Below are 25,812 nucleotides of genomic sequence, written 5' to 3' on the forward strand. Positions count from 1 at the left end.
ATGAGTTCCTAGAGCATAGGTATGTGCAGACTGTCCTCAGAGCCACACATAAGTTTTTCTGTAGAATGAGTTTAGTATATGTGCATGACGCCCATCTATAGCTACATATGAAAACATTTTCATGGCTACTGCTTGCGGAAATCCAAAAAACCGTTGAATTGGACCCTCATGGATTGGCAACACTGCCCATGTTCTAGAGTAATCTAGTTATAACCACTCATGAAAGCACTGAGAACAGAAGTGCTTACAGGATAGATTGACCAAGCAAAGAGACCCTTCTGCTTTAAAGTCAATTCCTTCCACATTTATCATGTCATACAATGCCGTCAGACAGAGATGAATTTCTGGATGCCAAAAGAGGAAAATAGCTTGGACTACAGACTGTCACAATCAGAATCATGGCACTGATGCTAGAAAATAAACATAGGAATCCCAAGAATCAAATACTGAAAACAGATTACCGGCGTCAGTTAATGGTACAACAGCAAGAAGAAAATCTTGGTTCAGGCCTTCCCTTAAACAAGGGAAACAAATACAGAGAACATTTGGGGTAGGAAGGCATGCCCTTCTGCATCATTAGGTTCAAGGTCAGCCAGTTCACCACGGGTAATGGCATGTTCTGACAAGATCCACATCAAACATGACAAATGACAGTGTTCGTTTCTTGTTGGTCTGTAAGCAACAAGTAGTATCTACCTATATTTTGGAAGCAAAGGGGCCTAAAACAGCTGCTCGAGAGGATCCCTCATAAAAGAGAATATCATGAGGCACAACACTACTAGCATTGTGTTGAGACGATACTCAACAGATTATGCACAAAATGTAAAATGCTTTTTAAGACACAGTGTAGCTCGGAGGTGTATGTATGATGCTTTACACAACACGAAGGCAAAAGCTGACAGTGGCAAGGCTATGAAAGCCTTGCAACAGAGGGGCCTTATCAGAGAAACCAGGCAAGGTAAGTGAATACTACAAAGGAAAAATATTGCCAAAGGGATAACAGCCCATAAGGGCTAACTGCTACAGGTGCCACCAAATATGGGTTTAGGGTTAGGGTACAGTACTTTCCACAACACGGGGACAAGATCATATATAATTACAGACGGATGCATTAAAAATAACCCAATTGCAAGATCGCCCTCACAAGAGACTAGTGGCCTGATTTAGATTTGGCACACACTGTAATCTGTCACAAACAAAAAAATATTTTTTGCTATGATAAATATATACAAAACGTAGATCACAGATGAGTTTGTGGTGTTTCCACTTATTATATATTCTGTTTAAGCCAACTATACCATTGAAATATTCTTAACAAATACATAAATGAGTCCTAAGGGACTACTGTTCTATGATGATCATATTATCTGAGTCCCTTAGAATGTTGCATGCATTAGATGAACTATTCTGAGGCAGGCAGACAGTCAGTTTCCCAACACCACTGCCACTGTTGTCTGTCACTACAAAACGTACTCCAACGGCCTTAATGAATAGGGACCATTGGAGTAAGGGCATCAGACCAACTCGCCCTATTTAGGCAGATGCACACTTTTTTAAAAACTTTATTTTCTATTTGAAACATACAATATCAAAAAACTTAAGTGCTCACAGTCATATACTTGTCATTGCAAAAAGGAGTTAAAAATAGGAATGTAACCAAGTTCTCATACATACAACGCAATCAAAGTACAATGTTTACGTCCAAGTCTGCCATTAAGAAACAACGCTGGCACAGTTGCCCACACCCTCCCTACAATATTTCCCCCATAGAGAGTCTCTGAAATAAACAATTGGCAGTGTGAATTATAACCAATAAGTATGCCAGCTAACCCCTGGAGGTGAGAAGTGATCTACTAACCCACCCCGTGGGTACTATGCCTTGCTCTAGCTGTGAGACGGAAGGCGAACGAGTTGCGGCTGCATAGCTTTTAAGGGGGCCCCAGATGTCTTTCGGGCGTGAGGAGCGTGGTAATGTGCTTGCATATAGATCGCTATTTATGTTGCGATCTATATGCAAGCACGTTAGGCTACTTAACCAAGTCTTTTACATTGGAGCAGATTTGCGTCCCCATTTGATGGCAATCTCTCTCTCTTAGCCAATAGTAAACTGATGGCTACAAATTTCCGTACTCCCTTAGAAAAGTTGGCCACATATCCCATTAAGGCGACCTCAGGTGTGGGAGTGATTTCCAAATCCACCATGTCCCCTAGTGTCTTATGTACGTCCTCCCAGTAAGTCCGAACTTTAATGCAATTCCAAGTAAGGTGTGCAAAATCTGCGTTAGGGGTCCCGCATTTTAGGCAGCAGTGAGACCTGCTTGGGTATGCACACCAAACTTTCAGTTCTTTCAGAGGATTCGAGATAATGGCAGCTCCTCTGCAGGCACCCGCGATGACCTCATAATTTGACAGATGGTAGTTCCGCCAGGGTGGAGGAGAAAATGAACTCCACCACACTGACGGACAGCAGGCTGCCGGCCAGGGTCAAAATCAGGCCCTTAGACTTGGGTTAAATTGCTTTTCCTTCATCTCAGAATTCAGTGTCATAATCCCAGCTTGCTTTTCCTTCATCTCAGAATTCAGTGTCATAATCCCAGCTTCAGCATGTGACCAAACGAACAAGTTACTTACCTTCGATAACGATATATCTGTAAGAGATATAGATCAGTTATATATTCCTCACCTTAGAATTACCCCCAGGTGTCAGACTGGATCCGGAGATTTTTTTTTCTTCAGCTGTACCCCTGCGTTTCGCTAGGTGGCTTTGGTCGACTCCGCGTTCATCGTTGCCGTCGTGGTCGCTGTAATGACATCGCGGTATCTACTTAAGACGCCGCCCTCGTGCGAGGACGTCAGTTCTTTACACGACATTCCACGTCAGAAGTGCAGAGCCATGCAAGACACTGACCACTGGTGCACGAAAACTAGGGCCCTGAAAGGCAGTCCCTTACTCTAGAACCCAGTTCGCAGAACGGGGAGGAGGGGTGGGGCGGTGAGGAATCTATAACTAATCTATGTCTCTTACAGATATATCGTTATTGAAGGTAAGTAACTTGTTCATCTGAAAGAGACAATTAGTTATGAATTCCTCACCTTAGAATAGATACCGCAGCAATACCAACCCCGGAGGTGGGTCTGCGAACCAAGTTCACACCAGAAAGTCCTGGAGAACCGAACGACCAAAGAAGCCGTCTCTCTGGACTTGGCTGTCCAGGCAGTTGTGTTTGGTAAACATGTGCAGTGAAGCCCATGTAGCTGCCTGGCAGATGTCATGAAGAGGGACTCCACGTCCTAAAGCAGTAGTATCTGCCGTTGCCCTGATGGAATGGGCACGCAACCCTACTGGAGGTTCCTTGTTCGCCAAGGAATAGTAGATTTTTATACAAAGAACGACCCATCGAGAGATGGTCCGTTTTTGTACAACCTGGCCTTTCTTGGTGCCCACCTAGCTAACAAAGAGTTGGTTATCCACCAGGAATTGTCTTGTGCGATCCAGACAGAAGGAAAGCGCACATTTTGGATCCAGACGATGGAGCTGCCCTTTAGAAGGATGCGGAAAGAAAGTGGGCAAAGTGATGGTCCGTCCTATGTGGAAAGAGGTAACCACTTTTGGAAGGAAAGAAGGCCTAGTGCGAAGGACAACTTTGTCCTGATGAACAGCTAGGAAAGGGGATTTAAAAGAAAGGGCTTGAAGCTCACTCACCCTGCGAGCAGAGGTGATGGCAACCAAGAAGGCAGCTTTCAAAGTTAAAACTCTGAGAGGACAATAACGTAGCGGCTCAAAGGGAGTGCACATAAAATAAGTCAGAACCAAGTTCAAGTCCCACTGGGGCATTACGAAAGGAATAGGAGGGAAAAGATGAGTAATGCCCTTAAGGAATCTATTTACAAAAGGGGACTTGAAAAGAGAAGGTTGATCAGGAAGCCTAAGAAAGGCTGAAATGGCTGAGAGATAGCCCTTAAGAATGCACTGATTGATGCCATGATATGCTGCAGTGATAGTGAACGATGTAAGGCTCCAAGCTAGAGCTGTCCTGAGGATCAGCGTTCTAGTCCTCCCAGGAGTCTTCACCCTCAAGTGGTGACAGAGGCTGGTCATAGGGAAATGCCTCCAGATTTCCACAAGCTTAGTTTCTCACATTCGTTTCTGGAAGTGTTGTCCCTATACCAGACTTCGTAACGTTTCCTGGTGGATATCAGTCAAACTTGCCGATTAATACACAATTTAAGGCTAAGATAAATATAGAGTCTTGGTGTGGGGAAGCTACATGCAATACTTCCCTAAACAACAATTTATCTTCCATACTGGATGTGTAGACATTCACTAAGCATCTCTCTATCCCATTAAATATGCCAAATACAATTATGTGTTTCCCTTCTGGTCAGATTATGATTCCTGCACTGAAAACAGGATGACCACCCCCACCTATGTTAGTAATCGTCTAGTTTAATTAGAATATGTTACAGCTAAAATGTGCCCCCTCCATTTTTTCCACCTCAGGTTTTAGTGAGTGGGTCTTTTGGAGCATGGTTATATCTATTCCATGTCGTTGCAGGTAAGAATATACTCTACAAAAATGCATTCAGTCGTCTCACATACCATTTTACTACTTTTCTAGTGGCATTCATTACATCAGTCATCTAAGTTGATTGCAGTATTTTCCCATAAAATATAAAAGTAGCCATATGTCCGGGGTGGTTTGTTGCATTCCTTAACTAGTCTCTGCCCTGCCTTGAACCTTGATTCTGTACATATTCCATGTATTGCTGATATTTCCACTAGCTATTAAAGAATAAACGCTCAACGGTGTCATCATTTAGAAGGCAAGGCACTCAACATGAAGACAAAAATGGTGTTAACTAACTAATGGTGTTAGTTAACACCAGTATTGTCTTCATGGTTGAGTGCCTTGCCTTCTAAGTAACTGTGTGAATCAGTCCTGTTTTTTCTGATAACAGGTTCATTCACACTAATAAGCCCTCCTGTTCTTAGTAGTGATCCTGTAAAGTAGTCAATCAAATGTATTGTACTACGAGCCTATTATCTGATTTGTGGATGAGCACTAGTATTTTCGGGGGGCACCCCTGTAGTCACTGCATCTCCTCAAGGTGGAGTAATCAATAATCAACCTGTTGTCTAACTATATATCAAGTGGATCTTCTACGTTCCAGAGTCACGTTGTTTTTCAAACTTTTCTATTAAATGATGCGTTATTTTAAATAGTGGTCTCTGCAGCCATTCGCATTTAATATTTCATTCCCTTGTAGCCAGGAAATCTGTAGCATACTCTGTTATGCAGTCCCATTATGTTTAACATTATAGTTCTTGATGAAATCGTTTCTCTGCGTGTTAAGTATTCTTACAGCTCAGAGTTCTCATTCTCCTCTGTATGCATTTGGTCTTGAGACAGTTTGATGTCTTGAGGATTACCTGCCCCTTATAATGTTATTATCTATTATGGTGCTGTCTTTGTGCACCAGAATTCTGTGCGTTTGTCTGTCAGATGAGCATGATTGTAGTCTTTTTTGAGCCTTGTTTCCAGCTGGTCCATATAGAGATCTGCGTGTGGGAGCATTAGGTCTTAGTTGATGCCGGCTCAATGGAACTTTATCCCGTATGTCTATCCACTCCAAGGTTTCAGATTTTTCGAAGAAATATTTCTTCCCGTCACTGATAACTTAAAGACGGACAATGAACAACAACATACATTTCAGGCTCTCAGTTTCTATTAAGCCTCAATACATGACTTTTGTTTGCAATTGTTCTCTCTTTATATAGTCCAGAAAGATGGAGAATGAATGATTTTCAAACTGAGGTCTTTCTCACATGACAGTTGCTGGGACGTACAAGTCCTCTGCATGGTAAAGTATGTGTACCCATGTTCTGCGTGCCCAACTGTACAAGTATCTGGACCATAATACTTATTTTTGCTATCATATGCAAACACAGATCATGCATGTGCGCCATGACATAAGCCTGTCTCATGGATTGCATTCTGTTAGACTGGGAGGGGTGCCCAAGGCGCTACCCTCATAGCGGTGGAAGGCTACTGCCTTCACCAGAAGTTAAGCAGCACAAGCTGTGGTGAGCGCTAGGGTGGCAGCATACCATGTAGTCATCAGTAGAAGTGAACAGGTGTTTTTCTTTACCATGTGTCACTGGAGTGAGGTCCACAGGCTCACTCACCTTTCAAAAAGGTTCTGCTTCTGTGTGCTTAACTCACCCTATGCCTTCATCAACTAGATCTAAAGTCCTGCACAACACAGGAGTTGTGACTGCACTAATTGTATGTGTGCCTGGGAAGGTTACAGTACAGGGATAAAGCAGTGAAGCATGTTGAGTACATGTATTGAATGCATGTATACCTGCGAAGAATACATTGCAAGAGAGATGTGCTGTGTGTACTGGGAGTGTGTGTGTTTCCAAGTAGTACACCATGGCACAGCACAGAAAGTCTACAGTACTGAACAGTGTGCAGAGTCAATGTGTGTGGTGAATGTATGTGTCTGTGAGGGCACAATATATTAAGGTAATAATACTGAATCTATTGTATGCTGTGACCATACACTTAGTGCAAGTGTGCCTGTAATGGTACATTACATGGAGGACCTTGGGTTCATTTTAGAAAGTCCAGGTCGGCCTGGTAAGGACATGAGGAGTAGAGATATCCTCCCAGACGGATTTGTGTATTGCTGCATTCCTGTGAGCTGTGTGGGATACATTGCATAAGGGAGAGAGAGACTCCTCCTGGACACTTCCCAAGGTGCTCTTTGATTCAGTGATCTATCACAAGGAACAGGCCCAGACACATCTATGTTGGGGCTGATAAAGGAGTTCTAACGAGCACTGCTAGGAGCCTGCATTTTAACTATTGATGCACATTTCACTGTTGCTGACATCCAGTTGTGAACTCTAGTCATTCCCATGGCCTGTGTTGTGGCACTATCAGCTTCGGAGTCTTTCCTGCTGTGACAGATAGTCTTCCAAGAGGATGAAAAGAGAGAAAAGAGTACACTTCAAAAGAAGCAGAACCCCAACGTAAAACTTCAAGGACCCACAGCCTAAATCACATTTGGATCTGGAAATGGACTATAGGAAGGAAAGGTTGAGAACCCAAAATATGTCATCTGCCAAACAGCCAGATAAGCTGTATGAGGAGGGGAAGCTCTGCAAGACCTTTGCCTGTAACTAAGACAGGGAGCCAAGGCCAGATAGCCTCCCTGCTGGGCCAGGGAACATCACCCAGAGTAACCAACATCACTTGCTCTGTAGTCTGGAGCACCAGTGCCTGTCTGCTTGTCAAGATCAGCGTGCCCTGTGAGGAAGAGGAGAGCGCTAGAGTGATCCAGTAGGAATCCCTGTTGCGAAGATTCGCAGAGGAAGGAGAGAGCTGTGTACTGAGCGGGTCATTATCCGTGTGCAGAATCGAATTGGCAACCCCCGTATGCTAACCTCCTCCACCAGTGTAAGGAAAAGCGGACCATACTGCCCCAACAGAAGCCAGGAGCACCTCTGATTGCTGCTGAACCCGGCCACACCGCTCAAAAGGGAGCCTGCGCCTGCCGGGAGTCCCATGTTCAGACCAACTCGACCAAGAAGGTTTTGAGCATTGCAATTGTCCGTGGTCAGGGCACTTGTTGAAATGCTGTACACTTCCTTGCTGCAGGACCGGGTAAGACTTGATATGAACCTGTCGGACCCCGGGAACTCGCTGCACAAGGAGCTGCTGCACCATAGACACTGCTTACTGTTTCCTTAGTTAGAGTGGACTCTTTAGTAGGGCATACTTGTGAGCATTTCCTGGATGTGGTCACCAGTGAATTGGAAATAACCAAACAACATCACAAGGAAGAGGGTGGGACGGGGGTCTAACAGTTAAACAGTAGAGCCCCAAAGCTTCTAAACCATGTATGGTAGGAGTAGAAAAGGTGGAAACGCATAGGCAAATCTCCCTGACCAGTTCATCCATTATACGTTACTCATGGGCTGCGAGGGTGGAAACCTGGAAGCGAAGCTTTTCAAGTGTTTTCGGTGGTTGTGATGAGGTCACTGACGGGGAACTCCTAGTTATGGAAGTACGGAGTAGGACTTGCAGGTGGGGTTCCTAGCAGGTCTGTACAGTTGCTGCCTACTCCTGGAAGATGCTCTGCCAGGAGGTGATATTGTGGTGGAGTGCCCAATGCAAAATGTTCTGCACTAGCACTTACAGCTGCTCAGAGTGCATGCCTCCTTGTTTATAAAGGTAATACATGGCTGTCATGTTGTTTGTTCTGATGAGAACTATCTTGTGTTGAACCTGACAGAAGAAGGCCTTGAGTGCTAGCAGAATGGCTAGTAACTCCAAATGATTGACGTGGAAGCCATGTCTTTCAGTTAGTGACCAGATGCCCTGAATGGTCATATCCTGCAGAGGCGCCCGTATCCCATGAAGAATGCATCCGTTGTGAAGGTCAGCACAGGTCTGAGTCTAGAAAAGGTCGGCCTCGCAACGGATCGTTGCTGTTCCACCACTGCAGAAAGCGTTGGGTGCTGGCCCACACCAACACTGGATCTTCCCAGTGACCCGCTTGTGAGCGTTGTGCAGCCAGGTACCCTTTTTATAGCGCGCATGTGTAACATTATATGGGGGACCATGCAGATACAGGAGGCCATCATGCCAAGGAGGTGATCTGGCTGAAAAAGAGGCTGTAACAGCTGGAATGCTTGGATTCTTGCCTGGCTGGCATAACCTTTCCCAGTGACCATGTTGGGAACTGCACCCAGGAAGGGCTAGAACTAAAGATTTTAAAGATGGGGCTTAACAGTATTGATGGTGAAGCCTAAATCATGTAAGAGATCTACTGTAATTTGAGTGTGCGCAAGGCAAGTTATCTGTTTGCACTCTTGATCAGCCAGTCATCCAAGCAAGGGAACACGTGAATGACATGCCATTTGAGATGTGCGGCTACCACGGCATGGCATTTTGTAAACACCCTTTGGGACATAGTAAACCTGAAGCACAGGATTTTGAACTGAAAATGCGGACTACTTTCCACAAACGCAGTCAGTGGCGGGGAGCAATGTAGATTGGGATGTGGAACAAAACGTCTTTCAGATCAAGGGAAGTCATGAAGTTGCCTTGTTGCAGCAAAGGAATGTAGATGTCTAGTAGCGTGACTATATGGAAGTACTCTGACAGGATATACTCGTTGAGCGCCCTGAGGTCGAATATAGGTCTAAGAGTCCCATCTTTCTTGGGGATAATGAAGTTCAGGGAGTAAACCACTTTGCAGGGCAGGTGTTGTGGCATGGGCTCTTTCACGCCTCCGAGAATAAGCTCCTGTACCTCCTCCTGAAGTAGGCATTGACGTTCTAGGGGAAAAGATGTGTTTGTGGAGGAGGGGTTGTTTGGTGGGGGTTTAGTGAGCTTTAAGCAGGAACCCTGCCTTATGATGGAAGGGACCCATTTGTCGGAGGTGATTTTTTGCCATTGCAGGAAAAACTCTTACAGTCTTTCCCCGAAGGGTGTAATGTGGGGGAAGAGAGAGAGAGAGAGAGTCACTCTACACCTGTCCCTCTGAAACCTCCCTTGAGTTGCCCTATGTAGGCTGCTGCTTCTTTTGGTAAGTGGCAGGTGTATTGGGGGAGATGGACTTAATGCCCCTTCCAAATTGGGTCCTTCAAAAGGAACCCAGGGGGGAAGGCATCCTGGAGAGCTCCCATAGCCTTGGTTGCATCGGTGTACTTATTGATCTTTTCCAGCATCTGATTCACCTGTAGCCCGAAGAGGTATTTGCCCGTTAAACAGCAGGTTTAGCAGATCAAGCTAGAGACACACAGCTAAGCATGATGCCTGGTGAGAACACTAGAGTTGATGCCCCTCTCTGCAGTATCAGATACGTCCAGGGGGCACCTGATGGTGGTTTTTGATATGATTCCACCTTCTAAGGCAAGCTTGTGGTAACAGTGTCTATATTCCTCTAGGAGGTACTGGAGACGTTCCTCCATCTTGTCTCAGAAGGCCCTATCGTAATGAGAGAATAAGCCAATTGAGTTAGCAATCCTCCAGTGAGTAGCCGATTATGCGGTGACCCTCTTGCACCAAGTTTCTTACTCTCTTTATCTGACGGAGGGTTATCGCCACTCCCTTGGGTATTTGTGCACAGTGTGGACCACCAAAGAGAGCAGTGGAAGTTATCCTCGAATGTAGAGTGGGTCGGTGGGAGAGGGTTTGTATTTTTCATCTACCTTCAGTGTAACCACCCTGCCCTTCACAGATTCTCTTAAAGTGTCAGGCGCAGTTTTGAGCATGACCTCCAACACGGGCTGAAACGGCATGATGCATTTAGTGGTGGGCAGTGTCTCAATCAGGAAGTGTTAGTCTTCCTAAACAGTGTGTAGGTTGACCTTGTGAAAGGCAGTGGCTCTATGGATGTCCTCATGGTGAGAGGTGGCCTATGTGGTGGTGATACAGGGACTGGGAGGTGAAGGAGGAGGAGCAGGGAGGCCAAAATGGTAATGAGTTAGTTCCCCTGTCCCTGGAGGTAAGGGCTACAATGCAAACTCCTCTTCAAAAGTCAATGTCCTCTTTTTGGGAAGAGTGTCCTCCACCTTAGGAGGCAGTTCGGTAAAGATCTTCACAGTGTGCAGGTAGATGAAGAGTTTTTCTGTTGAGCACTTCCTGGAGATGCTGGAGGATAGGCTGCTCAGACCCTACAGATGAGGGGGTTTTGCGTGCTAGAAGACTCGACGTCAAGGGAGTTTTCTGGCTTATCGGTGCCAAGTGATGTCACAGGCCTAAAAGGTCTTCAAAGCCGATTTTGGTGCTAGCATCAATGGAGTGGCCTGTGCTGAAGGAGCTTGAGCTGTGGTTTTGGCGCTGGGGCAAGTCTCAGTATCAGATCAGAGGCCTTCAGGCCAACCATGGCCGACAGGCAGTGGTGGACTGGAAGCCTGTAGTTGGGTTTCGAAGATCGACACTCATCTCCCACTGGTACGGTGTTCGGTTTGTGCACATTGTCATTGTGCAACTGGTGGTAGTGGTGTGGTACTCGCGGCCGAAGACTTGACACCTTGTTGGGCCTCCAGATCCTGCTGCTCCTCTGTCTCCGAGTCAGTGTGGGAGCTGGGTGCGGGGCTGGTCTCTGGGGGGTTTGGCCTGCAGTTTGTCCTCAGTGTCTCATTCCACAAACATTTCCAGGGTGCCATCTTCCTGCTGGTGCTCCATTCTGCTTTGAGCGAATTGCCAAAGGCGCAAATACCTTAAGGTCTTTTTGGAGCAGAATGCCAGGCAGACAGAACAGGCGGCTTCATCGTGCTCTGGCAAAAGACCGTGGTTCGACCTGGTGGTGGTCAGTCCAAAGATACTTTGAGTTACCCTAAGGACAATATTAAAAAAGGAGCCCTTTCCATCACAGAGTAGTCATCGTTGGAGACAAAATTACATACGGGTGAGAAGGCACGAAGGGCAGGGACCCTAACAGTGATGTCAAGTGGAAACACGGTTGCCGAACCCGACAGACGGTGCGATGAAGGGAAACTGATCACTGATGTAGAGTTTTCTGTGCCAACGGGAGAGAATAGACCCAATAAGTCCGACGATGAACACCACAAGTAATTGACCCAGAGCTCGATCAGTAACATGCCAAAAACAGAAAACAGAAAGACAACAATCTAATAATAGAGTTGATGTCCATGAGCTTTACCAGCCATTGGAGAAGTCACTATACCTAATGACTAAACTTCTGCGAAGAAAAACAAGTTGAACACATCCAATCTCAACACTAGATGGCAGGAGTATGCAGAGCACACATGCTGCACACACCACGAACACTTAGGGACATCATTATAAAAGTTTTGCGTCACCCTTGCGCCACGGAGATGCAAAACCTAGAATGATATTTAGCAAGCCACGTAAGGCCACCTTGTGTGGCCCTGCGTGGCTTGGTAAATCGGGAGTAGCGCAAGTCAGCACAAGTCACTGCCTTGCTGTACTCTTCCCCCGGGGGAGCGTTTTGTGTGTGGAGCCTGAGAGTTCCCATGCATCCACCCATGGATTTTGGGCGTTCCCCGATTTACAAAGACTGGTAAAACTGGAAAGGCGTCAAACTGGGAGAATTCGCTTTATTTCTCCTCATTTTTTCTCTTTCTACGTGTGCTGCTTTCTGCAGCACTAAAAGGAAGAAGAAAAAGCCTCAGAGGATTTTTTTTCCTGCTCAATAACAATCCTGTCTGCACTGCAAGCACCCTTGCACCATGGTGCAAGGGTGTCTGCTTTGGCACTAGGCAGCAGTTTGTGCGCCAGCGCAGGCAGATAGCAGGAGTGCGCCATATCTTGATAGATATTGTGCCTTCTTGCCCTCTTCCTTTAATGTGTGCAGCGCAACAAGGTATCTTGCTGCGTTGCATGAAATTATAAATATGGTCCTTAATACCTAGGAATAACAATAATTAGGGACACTGAATATTTAATTACATTAAATGTAAGGAGAATAAATTATCACATTAACATCAGCATTGGAAGGTGGCACCTTAGTAGTTGAGCTAAGCGTAACACCGTGAAAATGAATGTTTTACCAAGAACTCTTCATGTATCACTAACTTATGTGTAGTTTGCAACCATTTATTGAATGAGGCATTCTTAAATTTTGTCTGGGAGGGTTAACTGCAAACCAATCTTTTTCATCAGATAATTTAAAGTTCCAACCTTCGGAGGAACGCGATTTTTGCTGCATGGAAGTAAGTCAGACCTAGCCAACTGGGTGTTTACAAATTACGGTCTACAACTGTTATTAAAAGATGAGGCCAAACTTTATTGGGACAATAATGAAATTACCTTTGCAGGTTACATGGAAAGAGTAGATTTAAATGGTATACACAGCATAAGCAAAGTAATACACAACATTTCTGTTGTGCTATTCAGTCTTTTACAGAAGACCTACTAACTGCCAGTGAGTTAGGTATGGAATGATACGGTTTTGTGGAGAACTCGAATTACAGAGGGGGTCTTAAACTAAGGCTGACAACATTCAACATATACCACAATTACTAACAGACCCATTCTACTGAAAACAGCAGCATCCAAAATATACAAAATCCTGTGTGAGGAAAGCATATCTTGTTTAAGAAAACAGGTCTGTTGGGCAACTGAACTCGGAATTCAAATTCTACTTGCAGCCTGATCAACCTATATGGAACGTTTTTAAAACATCTTCTCGAGCTTGCCATCAACATACACTCAACAAAGTATCATACTGCAACGTTATTGGACTCCTTTACTAATACAAAAGCTGAATATAACAGATAGTTCACTGAGCTGGAGATGCAAGTCATCTCAATTTAATCTCAGGCCCCTGCCTAGATGATGTAAGTGAACTTAGAGGGCTGGTTGGCTCCCACAATTGATGAAGAGATGTAGGAGTGTTCTATCTTGGCATACATGCCGTAAGTATACAAGCTAATGGACAACATCGGACATGTATTCCCTACAATGTTCATTAATGACATTAGCAATGGTGTTCCACATATTGCGTCATGATTGTGTACACCTCTTTAGAACCTTACACAATGTGGAACTGACTATGTAAGGGCACTGTCAACTCTGTGTGTTGTTCTAATAAGACCGATGTATGTTTTTTTAATACCCCTCGACATAAGATTATTGTATTAACGCTTACAGATGCTTCTAGGACAGAGTATCGACTAGCAACCAAACTATTAATTATTACACCCTCTAATTTCTCTCCGAACCCTTGCTTTGCGTGTCTTTGTCAGGCTGTTATATCCTATAGGCACGGTGTCTGAGCAGACTTGCATGGAGTACAGGACCTATCTGGTGTCAGCCCTGTAATGTTGAGGCCAGGTTTTCCCTTATCTCTTCCTCCTGCGCTTCCCTATGTTTTCTTCCTCCTCCCACTGCCCAACTCCCGGCATGCCCCCTACCTCCCTGGGAGGTTTGGTATTCCTAAGCGGGTGCTACCATGAAGTTGACCTTCGGAGGAAAAAAAGGATTTATTTTCCCTGGTTACTACTCTACATTACCATAAGGTACTGACTGCTGTCTTCGCAGCACCATGCAATAATCAATAAAGTGGTGACATTTGACGAGATGGAGGCTGTGACTAGAATTGAACTCAAGGAAAGCCCAAAGAAACCCTAGGGGAATAAAGTGCATTTAAAGTTCCCACAACATGAATTGGTCAGCATCATTATTAGGAGACGTATAGCCAGCCATAGGGTGGCTAGGAAACAGAGACATCTCTTACAGTATGCCGCAGGGACACAGTTGACTGGGCATTACTAGAAGAGAGACATCAGACTGACTGCAAGGGACGGAATGGTACTAGAGAATCTGGACACCTGGGCTGCAATGCTTGGTGCTTTCCAGGATGCAGAAGAGGGCACTCAACACCTGGGTACACAGAACACTGACAATGATATACAACACAATGGCACTGAGACGAGGCAAGGTGGAGCAGCCACGGGTGAGGCCCATAGCATTGGAAAGGTAACTGAGAGAATGGGAGAGACATAGCAATTGTTGAGAGGCACAAAGATTCTTGGTAAAACCAAGGACAATTAAATGGATAAGGTATATTTAAGACTTGTTACTGATAATGTATAGTTGCTGCTCCTCAAAACAGCTGTAACATGTACATTTTTATTTTTTCAAAAACATTCCTCCAATTCTGTGAATAAATATTCGAGAGGTGCTATTTTGTGGGTGCTAAGATGAAAGACCACACCACACGTCTGTAAAAAGCCACTGGATTGTATACAAATTGTCAGTGTCAGATGCTGAAGAGGAATGACTTGCACACCCCACACTTTACCCATTTGCAGGACTTGGAAAAGCACTTGTGTGACATATATGCAGAGCAATTTTACCAAGAGTGGCAACCAGCAACTGTATAGGCAAGTATGCCACTGAACTGAATTGGGCTGAATGGTGCTGGTATTCAGTGTATGGGGAAGGTACTTACCTATATCACTAGTCTTGCTGGGTCATGGCTAAATGAGGAGCCAGGTCTTCAGTTTTTTGGGGAATTCAAGAACTGATGACGTGGCTGTGATGTACCTCCTCCTGCATGATCCAATGCACCCGCCTGGCTATGGTGGGGGAAGAGACAGCCTTGTGCGGTTTCCTGAGAGCAATAAGAAGTTGTCGTTCGCCCGGAGGGCGGAGTTCTTGAGTTATTTCTTCATATGCCTTAAAGCAATTCACCACACATCATTTTGGGGTGTCCTGAAAAGCCGGGTAAGAAACCGTCCGGGTATGAGATTAAGTCAGTTGTCCTACTGTGAATACTACCCCGTCCAGGGAAAAAAAACTCTTGCCGAGATGTCCAGAACTCGGACATCGGAAACTCTCCTGCAGGAAACTACACATAAAAGCATTGCCAGCTTGGCTGAAATTTCCTTCAATGAAAGACAAAAACATGAGGTTGACATCCCATTGAACATAATAGCGAGGTTCTGGAGGCAGAGAAAGCCGGATACCACGCAGAAGTCTGCAGACAAACGGATGCTCCCCTATCAAAGCACCGTCTATTGGGTTATGACCCACCAAAATTGCCGACCATATTGCATTTATTGAACGATAAGCCAGCCCCTCTGAGGCCAAGTCTGCCAAGAAATTCAAGATTGGAACGACACCTGCGACCATGGGATCCAAACTCCTTCGAAGACACCAACGAACCCATCTTGTCCAGGCAGACCAATAGCGTTTTGTGGTACTATCCGCCCAAGCCTTTGACAAGAGGACTTCCGCCGTTTCGAAAAGCCCGGCAACGACCACCACTGCCTGAAAGCCGCCACACCATGAGAAGGAGAGACGCTTGGGTGACCAGATGATGTGGAACTTCGTCTGGGTTCAGAAGCAGATGAGGAAACCGGGGGAGTATGATTGTGATTCCAACATGGATTTATCATGGTCACCTCTGCCCCCTGCTGGCGAATCTGGGCCACCGCCCTCGTGATCATCGAAAAAGGAGGGAAGACGAAACCCCTCTCTTCGCTCCATTCCTGAAGGAAGGCGCCTGTGGCCAGAGCCATTGGGTCCGGTCTCCAACTGAAGAACCGTGGGACTTGATTGTCCAGATGTGAGGAAACATGGCCATTTTCTGTGACAGCAGACTCAAAGACGCCTGTATGGAATCCACTACAAACCCGAGAAACGTCACCTTCTGAGAAGTTCTGGGAACAGATTTGCTCTCGTTGATGATAAATCCTAGGCTCTGTAAAAGAGACACCGCTTGCTGGAGCTGTTTGGATAAGGTCCTGGGGCATTGCGCCATAAGAAGAATATCGTCCAAGTACAAAATCATACGTATGCCCTGAGGAACTCCACTGCCGGATTAAGCACCTTGGGGAAACACCATGGGTCTGAGGAAAGGCCGAACGGAAGGGCGGTGAACTCGTAGACGAGATCCCTCCATGCAAAATTGCAAGAACCACCGATGAGGGGGATGGATTGGAATCACCAGATAGGCATCTTTTACATCCAATCGCACCATCCGGGAGGGAGGGAGAAGTACATCCCGGAGTAGCACTTAAATGTCAGGTTTGTCAACCAGGTTTTGGTTGACCCATGGACTCCAAGACTTTTGGGGCAGTCCGGAGGACCGCAGTTGGGCTTGCAACACCCAGAAAGCGCCAAAGCCCTCAGAAGACTGACTGGGCTGCTGTCTCAACGAATGTGCAAAAAAACAAAAAATGCCCGTAAGCGTCACACAGGAGGACCCGCCATACAGACCCCTGCCGGGGCATATATTTTTCAGTAATGCGGGAAATACAACCTTGAAAACGGGCGTCAGGTGCTGCCAGCGGGGACAAGGCTCAGTATACTCGCGTTTTGCAGCGCGGTTCAGTCACTGAGGAGCCGCGGTGCGAGACCAACGAGACGAGCGAGTCCCCCTAGCGGCCCTACAAGTTATCGCAAATAGGGCGTCGGCCGCGTTAGGAACGGGAGACGCTCACGCGGCCGGTTGAAGGAATCTAAAATGAAAACGGGGAAAAAATGCATTAAAAAAAGAATCCCCAGGCTAACGCTGACCCAAAGCAGTGGGTTAAAGTACAATAATAGCTCAATTACATGCAAAGAAGCACAAATAACTCATAGGAAAGAAAAAGCGGATTTTTTTATTTTTATTTCTTTTTATTAAACTGTTCGACCAAATCTCATCAAGAAATTACAAACAGGTACTACCTTTAAAACAGTATTCAGTGTACAGTATACAAATTATATTTCAGTTGCTATATTTAGCAGATCAAGGGAATCCGATAGCGTCTGTATCAGACCGGCAATTTGGCGGGTGACAAATGTCGCCTCTGTAGCGATTCCAAGCCTCCCATACCTTTATCCACTTCCCGGGGCATCCTCTAGCTATAAAGACTGATTTCTCCCTGAACATGCACCAGTCTAGATCCTCCTTCCATTTCCGCACCTGGGGTGGTTGAGTAGCCCCCCACAGCTGCGCGATATTACGTTTCACAATCATAAACGATAAAGTGGCCCATTGGGTGGTGTAAGTATTTAGGTCCATAGTTTCCCAGACATTCAAGATGCACCTTCGAGTCTCCGGCTGTAAAACCACCCCCAATACCGAACGCAGTACGTGATGAATGTCCCTCCAATAGTGCTGTATCTGCTGACAGTTCCATAGTGCATGAATGAAGGTTCCCGGTTCCCCACACCCCCTTCTGCACTCACCACTTACCGCCCTTCCCATTCGAACCAGGCCCGGACCCGTGACATAGATCCTATGTAAAATTTTAAGCTGTACTAATCTCAGCCTGGCTTGGATTGCTACTATACGTGGGGAGGAGACCGCCTCCTGCCAGTCCTCATCGTCCAATTCTATACCATCCCCGGTCCAATGCCCCCTGAGGGCCTGCAACGGGTCCTCCATGTTATTTATCAACTTCCTATATATTAGGGATATAGTCTTTTCCGGGAGATGCCCATCAAGCACTCTGTCCTCGAGAGAAGAGGCCTCTGGGAGTACCGATCCACTGGGGACATGGGCAAGTAAGGCGTGACGGATCTGTAGGTACCGGTAATGCTCGATATCTGCCAGGTGATATTGGTCTTTAAGTGTTTCAAATGAATGCACCGTTCCATTCCCCCAGATATCTTTAATTCGGGTGATCCCTATAAGATCCCATTGATCAAAACCCTTAGATTTCCAAAGGTTACCCAGTTTCTCCGAGCTCCACAGTGGTGTGGCCAGCGTTAGTTTACCCTCCCATTTCAGGTGTTTAGTGACTGTGTGCCAGACATGGACGGAGTGCGCCGTGGGACCGGTCAGTGAGTACCTACAGGGTTTAGCGAATAGCACTCTGGTATAATCCCTCCCTGGGAGCTGTCATCTGTCCATTGCATATCCGGGATCACTAGGATGCCCGTAAATCCCGTGATTAATCGCAGCCAGCTGAGACGCCCAGTAGTACTTCTTTAAGTCTGGCAGACCAATACCATCGTCATACCAGTTAAGAGTCAATTTGGTAAATGCTATGCGAGGTCTACCCTCCCAAAGTAGCTGTCTCTGGAGATCCTAGATTCCCGTGAAATAGGACGCAGGAACTGGCTCCATCGTGTTTTGGAGCGCATATAAAAAACGAGGCAGGGCCATCATTTTAAAAAGGACTGCCCTGCCCAGCATGGAAAGGGGAAGAGCCTTCCATTGCGCTATGTCCATCCTAAGTCTCCGTATAGGCGGGTCCAAATAGCGGGCATAGCGGAGTTTCGGGTCTAGTGTGACAAAGATTCCAAGATACCGGAACCCGTCAGCTACGATTTGGATCGGGCAACCCCGTGGTATAATTGGCGGTTCCCCCTTGAGGACATAAACAACTGATTTACGCCAATTCACTGTGAACCCAGGATACCTACCAAATATTCCCAGCACGTCTAGGAGGCTGATTAGTGATCCTCTAGGATTAGCGAGGTATAGGAGGATATCATCCGCGTACAATGATATCTTGTCCTCCCAATCCAGAGACCACGGATGGACCGGTCCTGCCTGACCCAGGCCGCCAGCGGCTCCACTGCCAATGCAAAGAGGAGCGGAGACAGTGGGCAACTCTGTCTCGCACCCCTTCCCAGCTGAAAGTCTGTAGATTTACGATTATTCACCACTACCCGGGCCATCGGGCCAGAGTATAGGAGGCGATTCCAGGCTATAAATTCCTGGCCGAAGTCTAATGTGCTTAAGACTGCGAACAGATACGGCCACTCCACCATATTGAATGCCATGGTGGCGTCTAACGATACTATCACTGCCGGCTCTTGTATAGTATATGCTCTCCCCAATATTCCATGCTAGCGCCGTAAGTTAAGGGCTGTGTTACGATGCGGCATGAAGCCAGACTGATCTGGGTGGACTAGTGTAGTAATTACTTTTATCAGGCGAGTCGCCAGTAATTTGGCAAGGACCTTAGACTCTACATTCAAAAGTGAAATCGGCCGGTAGGAGGCGCAGCTCGTTTTGGGTTTGCCTTCTTTATCTATGACTACTATGTTGGCCACTCGTTGGTCGTCTGGGAGCATGCCCTTCTCCCTACTCTCTGTCAACATAGCTCGGAAATGAGGGGCAATTTTATTAGAATTCAATTTATACAATTCAATGGGAATGCCATTAGGCCCTGTCGCTTTACCCGAGTTCACGCCCCGAATAGCCTGTGCCACTTCGTCATCAGTAAAAGGGGAGTCCAGGTATTCCCTATTTTCTTCTGAGAGCGTGGGAAGTATTACGTCTCGTAACATATCAGCGTTTTCTTCTTAAGTGAATCTACCGGTCGTACTATATATTATACGGTAGCGGTCGGCAAAAGTGTCCGCTATGGCCTGTGGATCCGTTATCGGACTGGAGTCTTGCCCCGACACCTCAGGCACCAGTCTTGAAGCCCACTCTCGTCTATCTAACCACGCTAGTAGTTTCCCAGCTTTATCTCCGAGTTCATAGACTCTGTTTTGGACTTATCTACCTTGTGCTTTGGCCCTATCGCTGGCGATGCCATGAAACTCATCTTGCCTCAACCTGAGAAGAGAAAAAGCGGACTTAACTGGCTGCGAAGCAGCGAAGAAAGAGGAAGGACAGATACAGACAAGGGACTTTGTATTACATGATGATGGACATAATGGAAGGGCTACATACTCGGATGCCTCCCTGGATGTTATGGGAGATTAAGGTTTTTCTCTGTTTACATTTAAAGACTCTTGGCTTATCTTTCTGGCTACTGTGAGATTTATTGTTAATAAAGCGGAGACAGATATAAGCATAATCGGAGCCTTCGGTCCTGAAATAGAATTCTCTTCAATCATTAAAAATATGAACAAAGCACCCACTGCCTTCTCTTCTTCTTTCCACAGGGGATAGCTATAACATTTCAGCCAGGAAACCCTACCAATCCTGGGAAAAGTGAAAACTTGTGACCCAGAGGACTCGAAAGGTGTGTGGCTTGCATGAATCCCAGCACATTTTCTTATCCTGTAAACATCAAAGTAAGGGTAAAAAAAACTAAATTTCTCGTATATATGTGCCATGGAAAACTCAGGCCTTTACAGCCAATGGCCAACGTCTTACCATCCTGCACTGCATTCCAACTCTTTTCCCAATAATAACGGTACCCTTCAAGTGTGGGTAGGCCTAGTGCACGTCATTGGAATAGACCAAGCATATAATTGTGTGAAAACCACACTGACACTACACTGACTTCATATGCTTCAAGATTTGACTGGTCTCTGTACCTGTCAATAGGAGCAGCCACACAAATGGGGTACCATTTGTTTTGAAGGAATTGTGGGAACACTGGCTAAAAGGACTTCTGTGGATTCCGGCAGATTTCAGAACTGTTCCTTTAAGGACTGAGGAAAACCTGTAATTTTAGGCAACGTTTGTGGCTTGTAGGGCATTCTAGGTAAGAGAAAATTATGGGCTCCAACGTCAGCCTGCTCACCCTGGACTCCTTGAGGTGTCTAGTTTTCAGAAATGTCTGGGTCTAGTAACTTTCTCTGGGTGCCAGTTGACCCTGGGACCAAATACGACAGCTACCCGCTTGCCAGAAACACAGCTACCCGCTTGCCAGAAACACAAAGTCCAAGAAAAAATCTTCATGTCTCCACGTTGCATTTGGCGGCCATTCCTGTTACAAGTGGAGGTACAGTTTTAATTTGGAGAAGAATGGATGCACAGAATAGTAGAACACTCCTTACTACGTATTGAAGTTACAACCATGTTTTGCTTCCAAAAGTAAATCACAATATTATGAGTAAACCCAAATTCAGAGTCGTACAAATTAGTACTGTTTCTAAACTCAGCTTTTGGACACATTTAAAAATGCATAGCTTTCTTTCAAACCCATTTGTCATTCATTAGATTTTTCTTTAGCAAATAATGCATGGTCAGTAAACAATGAAAACAAATAATTTAAGGCTGCTCTAGGTATCGCATGTTGGAAACAATATGTTAAGTTTGTAAATTGGCCACTTTAACAAACAATTACAGATGAAAACATTGTCACTTGTATTAATATCTTCCTACTTACTCTCCTTATGTTTTGGTTTCAGTTTCATTGGGTAAACCCTGTGTGATCTACCCATATAATTCCTTACTGAACTGGCAATTGTGTCTACTTTTTGGAAATATCAAATTTCTAAGTTCATCCATGGGTTTCACACCGCTTTTTACTCGATAAACATCTAGTGAATACACATGCAAAAATGTTTACAACTTATAATTTTGCAAAAACTGTTGATTTTGAAAAAAAAAAAATCTGCCTTATGTAGGGAAGAAGGTGGTTTTACCACAACCGACCTTTTGTTGATGCGATTTTTAGGTAAAAACACATTTTCTTGCACAGCACTTTATCTCACTTTTCTGAAATGTTCTCATTTGCTGCAGGGACCAACAGGGACCACCTTTAGAATATCCACCATGTGGTGAAAAAAAAGAATGCCTATTCAGCCTTGATACCTTTTGTGGAAAAAAAGGTTATAAAGGCGGAGGTGCGTACTGTCCCAATTATAAGAAAAAAAAGTGTCAGCACTGGGGTGCTGCTTCAGTATTTAAGGGATTAAATCTAAGGTGGCCCACCACAGTTACGTTTTCAGGCCCTTCCCTCTATGTAGTAAGGAGTAGATTACCAGGAGTAATTTAAACGGCATTTCACATTGAAGGTATTGTTCTGGAGTGAAATGATGAATTTTAGAGCAACAACGTGACTGTTTTGAAGTCGGTGGGCGTGAGTGTGCAGCAAAGGCTTGTGAAGTCAGTGGGCTTGAGTGTGTACAAACAACATATAATACTGTGAATACAAGAACATAAATAGCTATTTAAAATTACCAGCAGATTATTTAGAGTGACCTCACACCATCTGATCTCAATGGCGGTCCTTTCACTAATATCACTATGGCAAATGAACATTTAGCTGCCTACCTTCTCCTGCAAAAGAGCTGGATTGCGCAAGATATTCTCATTAACTTCTAGTAATCGACCTCTAATACAACTGCAATAAAAAAAAGAAAATGAAGTCAACTTTCATCATAAATTACTTTGTCCCGATAAGTCGTTTGATACAGTCACACGGCCTTCTTCAAAAAGATACATTTTAATTAAGGTCAAGTACATAAGGCTAGAAACCAGAAGTGTCCAACATAGGACCAGTAAGGACACATGGCAGATTTTCAGGAAAGCTACATGAAATGCATTAACATGCAACGATCTAAAGCATTGGTTCTTAAACTTTTGACTTCTGTGGACCCCCACTTAATCATCACTGGAATCCGGAGACCCCCACTAAGTCATTAATGGAAGCCAGGGACCCCAGCTTAAGCAATTTCGATCATTTGAACCTCAAAACACAAAAATGCAGAAACAAGCTTTTATCAAACAAATACACAAATGATTAAATATTTATTTTACTTCACAACCGAACATAAATAAAGTTAGGGCTTTTCTAAATTCAACTGATGCCACTAAACATCAATAGTATTTCTGTTTTAATGTATTTGCATGTCTCCCACGAATCAATGTGAGGACACCAACTTAATTTTTAGCCTCCAATTTCAAACTGCTTCACATTTACTTTTTCAAATTTTCAATTTTACTTCTTTATTTTTATACACTTTATTAATCTGGTAATATTATTTAATTTCTAAGCAGTTGTGGACCCCATGTATATGTGCCGCAGACTCCCAGGAATCCCCTAACCACAGGTTAAGAACTGCTGATTTAAAGGACTTAACTACATAGGGGCCGATTACGATTCCGGTCGGAAGGGCTTCGAACGATGGTCGGAGCCCTTCCGACCGGAATCGGAACGTGTTGGTCGGATTCCTTTCCGACCGAGCCATTCTGATGGGCTCGGTCGGAAAGGAATCAGACACGGATTTCCGGAATGCGGACGACAGGCTCGGAGAGCCCGTCCGCCGTCCGGAAATCCCTCAGTACTCCCCCGGCTGCCTCTTTGTGACTGAGGGAATACGATGGCAGTTTTCCACTGCCTTTTTGTGCCGGTCTCTCCAGCACGAAAAGGCAGTCGGAAACTGTCTTTGGGGCCCCCAGTAGGGTCCCCATGGGTGTGAGGCTGCCGAATGGCGGCCTGTGGGTACCTATGGTGCCCGTCTGTGGATCCCTGCACCGGGTGGCAGGCACCTTGGGGTGCCGGCCACAGGGCACAGGGATGAACTGCACCCCTGCTTTTCACAATGCAAGCATGCATTCCACTCGGAATGCATGCTTGCATTGTGAAGTATACAAGTGCGACCGAACCCTGTTCGGTCGCATCGTACTTGCAGGGCCGTAACCGACGATAGCAAGTCTGTCGGTTACGGCTCCTGACCGATGTTGGACGGACCTGAGTCCGTCCGACATCGGAATCGGCCCCATAGTCTGGGGACATCCTAAATATCTCTACTGGATACACCCTTCTTGGACTGAAGTTTAACATAGTAGTTATAGACAAAACATGAGAATAATACACTTCCTCTCTTGATTTAGCTTCATGTTTTTTATGTAATAACACCTTCAAACACAAGACTTATGCAAAAATATCCACATATGCTCGCTAAAGTAAAAGAGATGTATCCAGATATCGTGAACAGTAAACCGTAATAAACAATTTTGATTTGAATTTCATACACATTGTCAATGGGATATCAGAAAGACGAAGCATTTTACCAAGTCGGATTTGACGCAGTTATTCACTCTTATCCCATACCCCTTACTCTACTGGAATTTCATAGGAGCATCAGGATCCTTCTCCTCTCCAGTAGATACCGTTGAGACTACACAGTCAAAAAGCTAATATCTTCCCCTTTTGCCCAAATGATCATTTCCGTGTGCAGCTGTTCCACCCTAGAAGGAAAAAACTACTTGCGTCCTTAAGATCCTATCTCTTTTCAAACTTCGAGCTGGATAGCAAAGATACAACACCTACAAGACCAAATGGAGCTTCTTTACCTGCACAAACCGAACAACCATTACTTGGAAACTTGGACCAGGGTGTATGCAGAAGCATGGCTGAGATCTTTTCTTTAAAACCAAAGCCAACACGTTAAAATCAGGTACATTCTCACTTCAGTGAAAATCCCTGAATTCGGATTACCAACGAGAGACAGCTCTCTACTCCCTTCTGCTAAGTGTCTGCACTTGTGGCACCTCAGCTACAGGCCAGCCTTCATCTAGGACTCGTGGCCTACCTAATCAAATTTCAGCAGTCACTGGCAGTCCTCAACATTTTAAACATGTACAGCACTGAGCCTGGGATTGCACAGCGCCTGGTGCACATACATTTTTCAAAACATTTTTGAAGAGGTTGGCCCTTGTGTTCCTGTTTTGAGCATAGTTTGTTATTTGGAGCAGCCAGGCTACATCATAACTATGGCATTTTAGGTGATGTCTTCTCAATACACGGAACACCAAAAAATCAACACAAATGCAGATCTTCAAAAATGACAGCAGAAAGTCTTTTAGGATGCTGACTTAGAATATCATCTAAACGAGAATATTTAGACCCGTCTAGAGACACGAGTGAAGCACAAGCTGCAGGTACTGCCCTGCGAGGGCCGCCAGTGTCAGCAGACTCCAAAGCACAGCAATGACGCTCTTTTCCACCGAATCAGAGATCATGTCTATGGCAGCTTTCACTCCAAACTGACTGTCATGCACATTATGTGTGCGAACATGTGTAGAGTTGAGCAGGCCCTTTGAAATCCTAGACCTTGCTTGTCAAACTGCAAACTTATTATATATATAGATATATATGCCATAGTCCCTCCCATCCCTGCACCCCTAAATGGATATGGTCGCCCATGGAGGGACAAAAAAAACTGCACTGGTTCTGAGGTTGAATATTTACCTGAGCTACATACATGTATTACTGAAAAACCGATCAGGGAAGAACTCTGTTGGTCACACCCCAACAATGGTTACATTTTGGCTAAATGAAAACTAATCCTGTATTAGCAATAAGGATTTAAAATTCCATGTGGTAAAACATTTCATATAGATCAAGGTTCAGGAGGGGGTATGAAATTGTGGAGTAGGGGGCATGGGACATAGGCGGTTAACACGCCGCACACGAGCTCCGCATTGAGACCCTCCCCAAAAGCTAAGAGAGAGAAGAAGCCTTCCACCTTCCTTTCATACCTTATGTTGTTGTTATGATCCTGGTCCTCGTTTTCCTAGAATTTTTAGTCCTTATGGCTGCGGAAAAGTAGTGCGGGAGGTACGTCGCAATCGCAAAGTAAACCACTTACTTAAGTTCCCAGGGTGTGGCAGGGTCTGCAATGCACAGACAGAACAAGAGACTTTTGAAAATCAAGTCTTCTC

The 25,812-nt window shown here is 45.2% G+C and overlaps 1 protein-coding gene across 1 annotated transcript in view; it reads right to left on the reverse strand.

Annotated features, from left to right (window-relative positions):
• Positions 1-25,812, reverse strand: part of ABITRAM (actin binding transcription modulator) — a 409,780-nt gene that overhangs the window by 49,643 nt on the left and 334,325 nt on the right. Inside the window, exon 5 of the mRNA XM_085606810.1 lies at positions 22,417-22,486. Coding sequence (XP_085462936.1) covers positions 22,417-22,486 — 70 coding nt within the window. The remainder of the gene's footprint in view (positions 1-22,416; positions 22,487-25,812) is intronic.

The sequence above is a fragment of the Triturus cristatus genome, chromosome 5_2 (genome assembly GCF_964204655.1).
Source record: "Triturus cristatus chromosome 5_2, aTriCri1.1, whole genome shotgun sequence".
NCBI classification, from domain to species: Eukaryota; Metazoa; Chordata; class Amphibia; order Caudata; family Salamandridae; genus Triturus; species Triturus cristatus.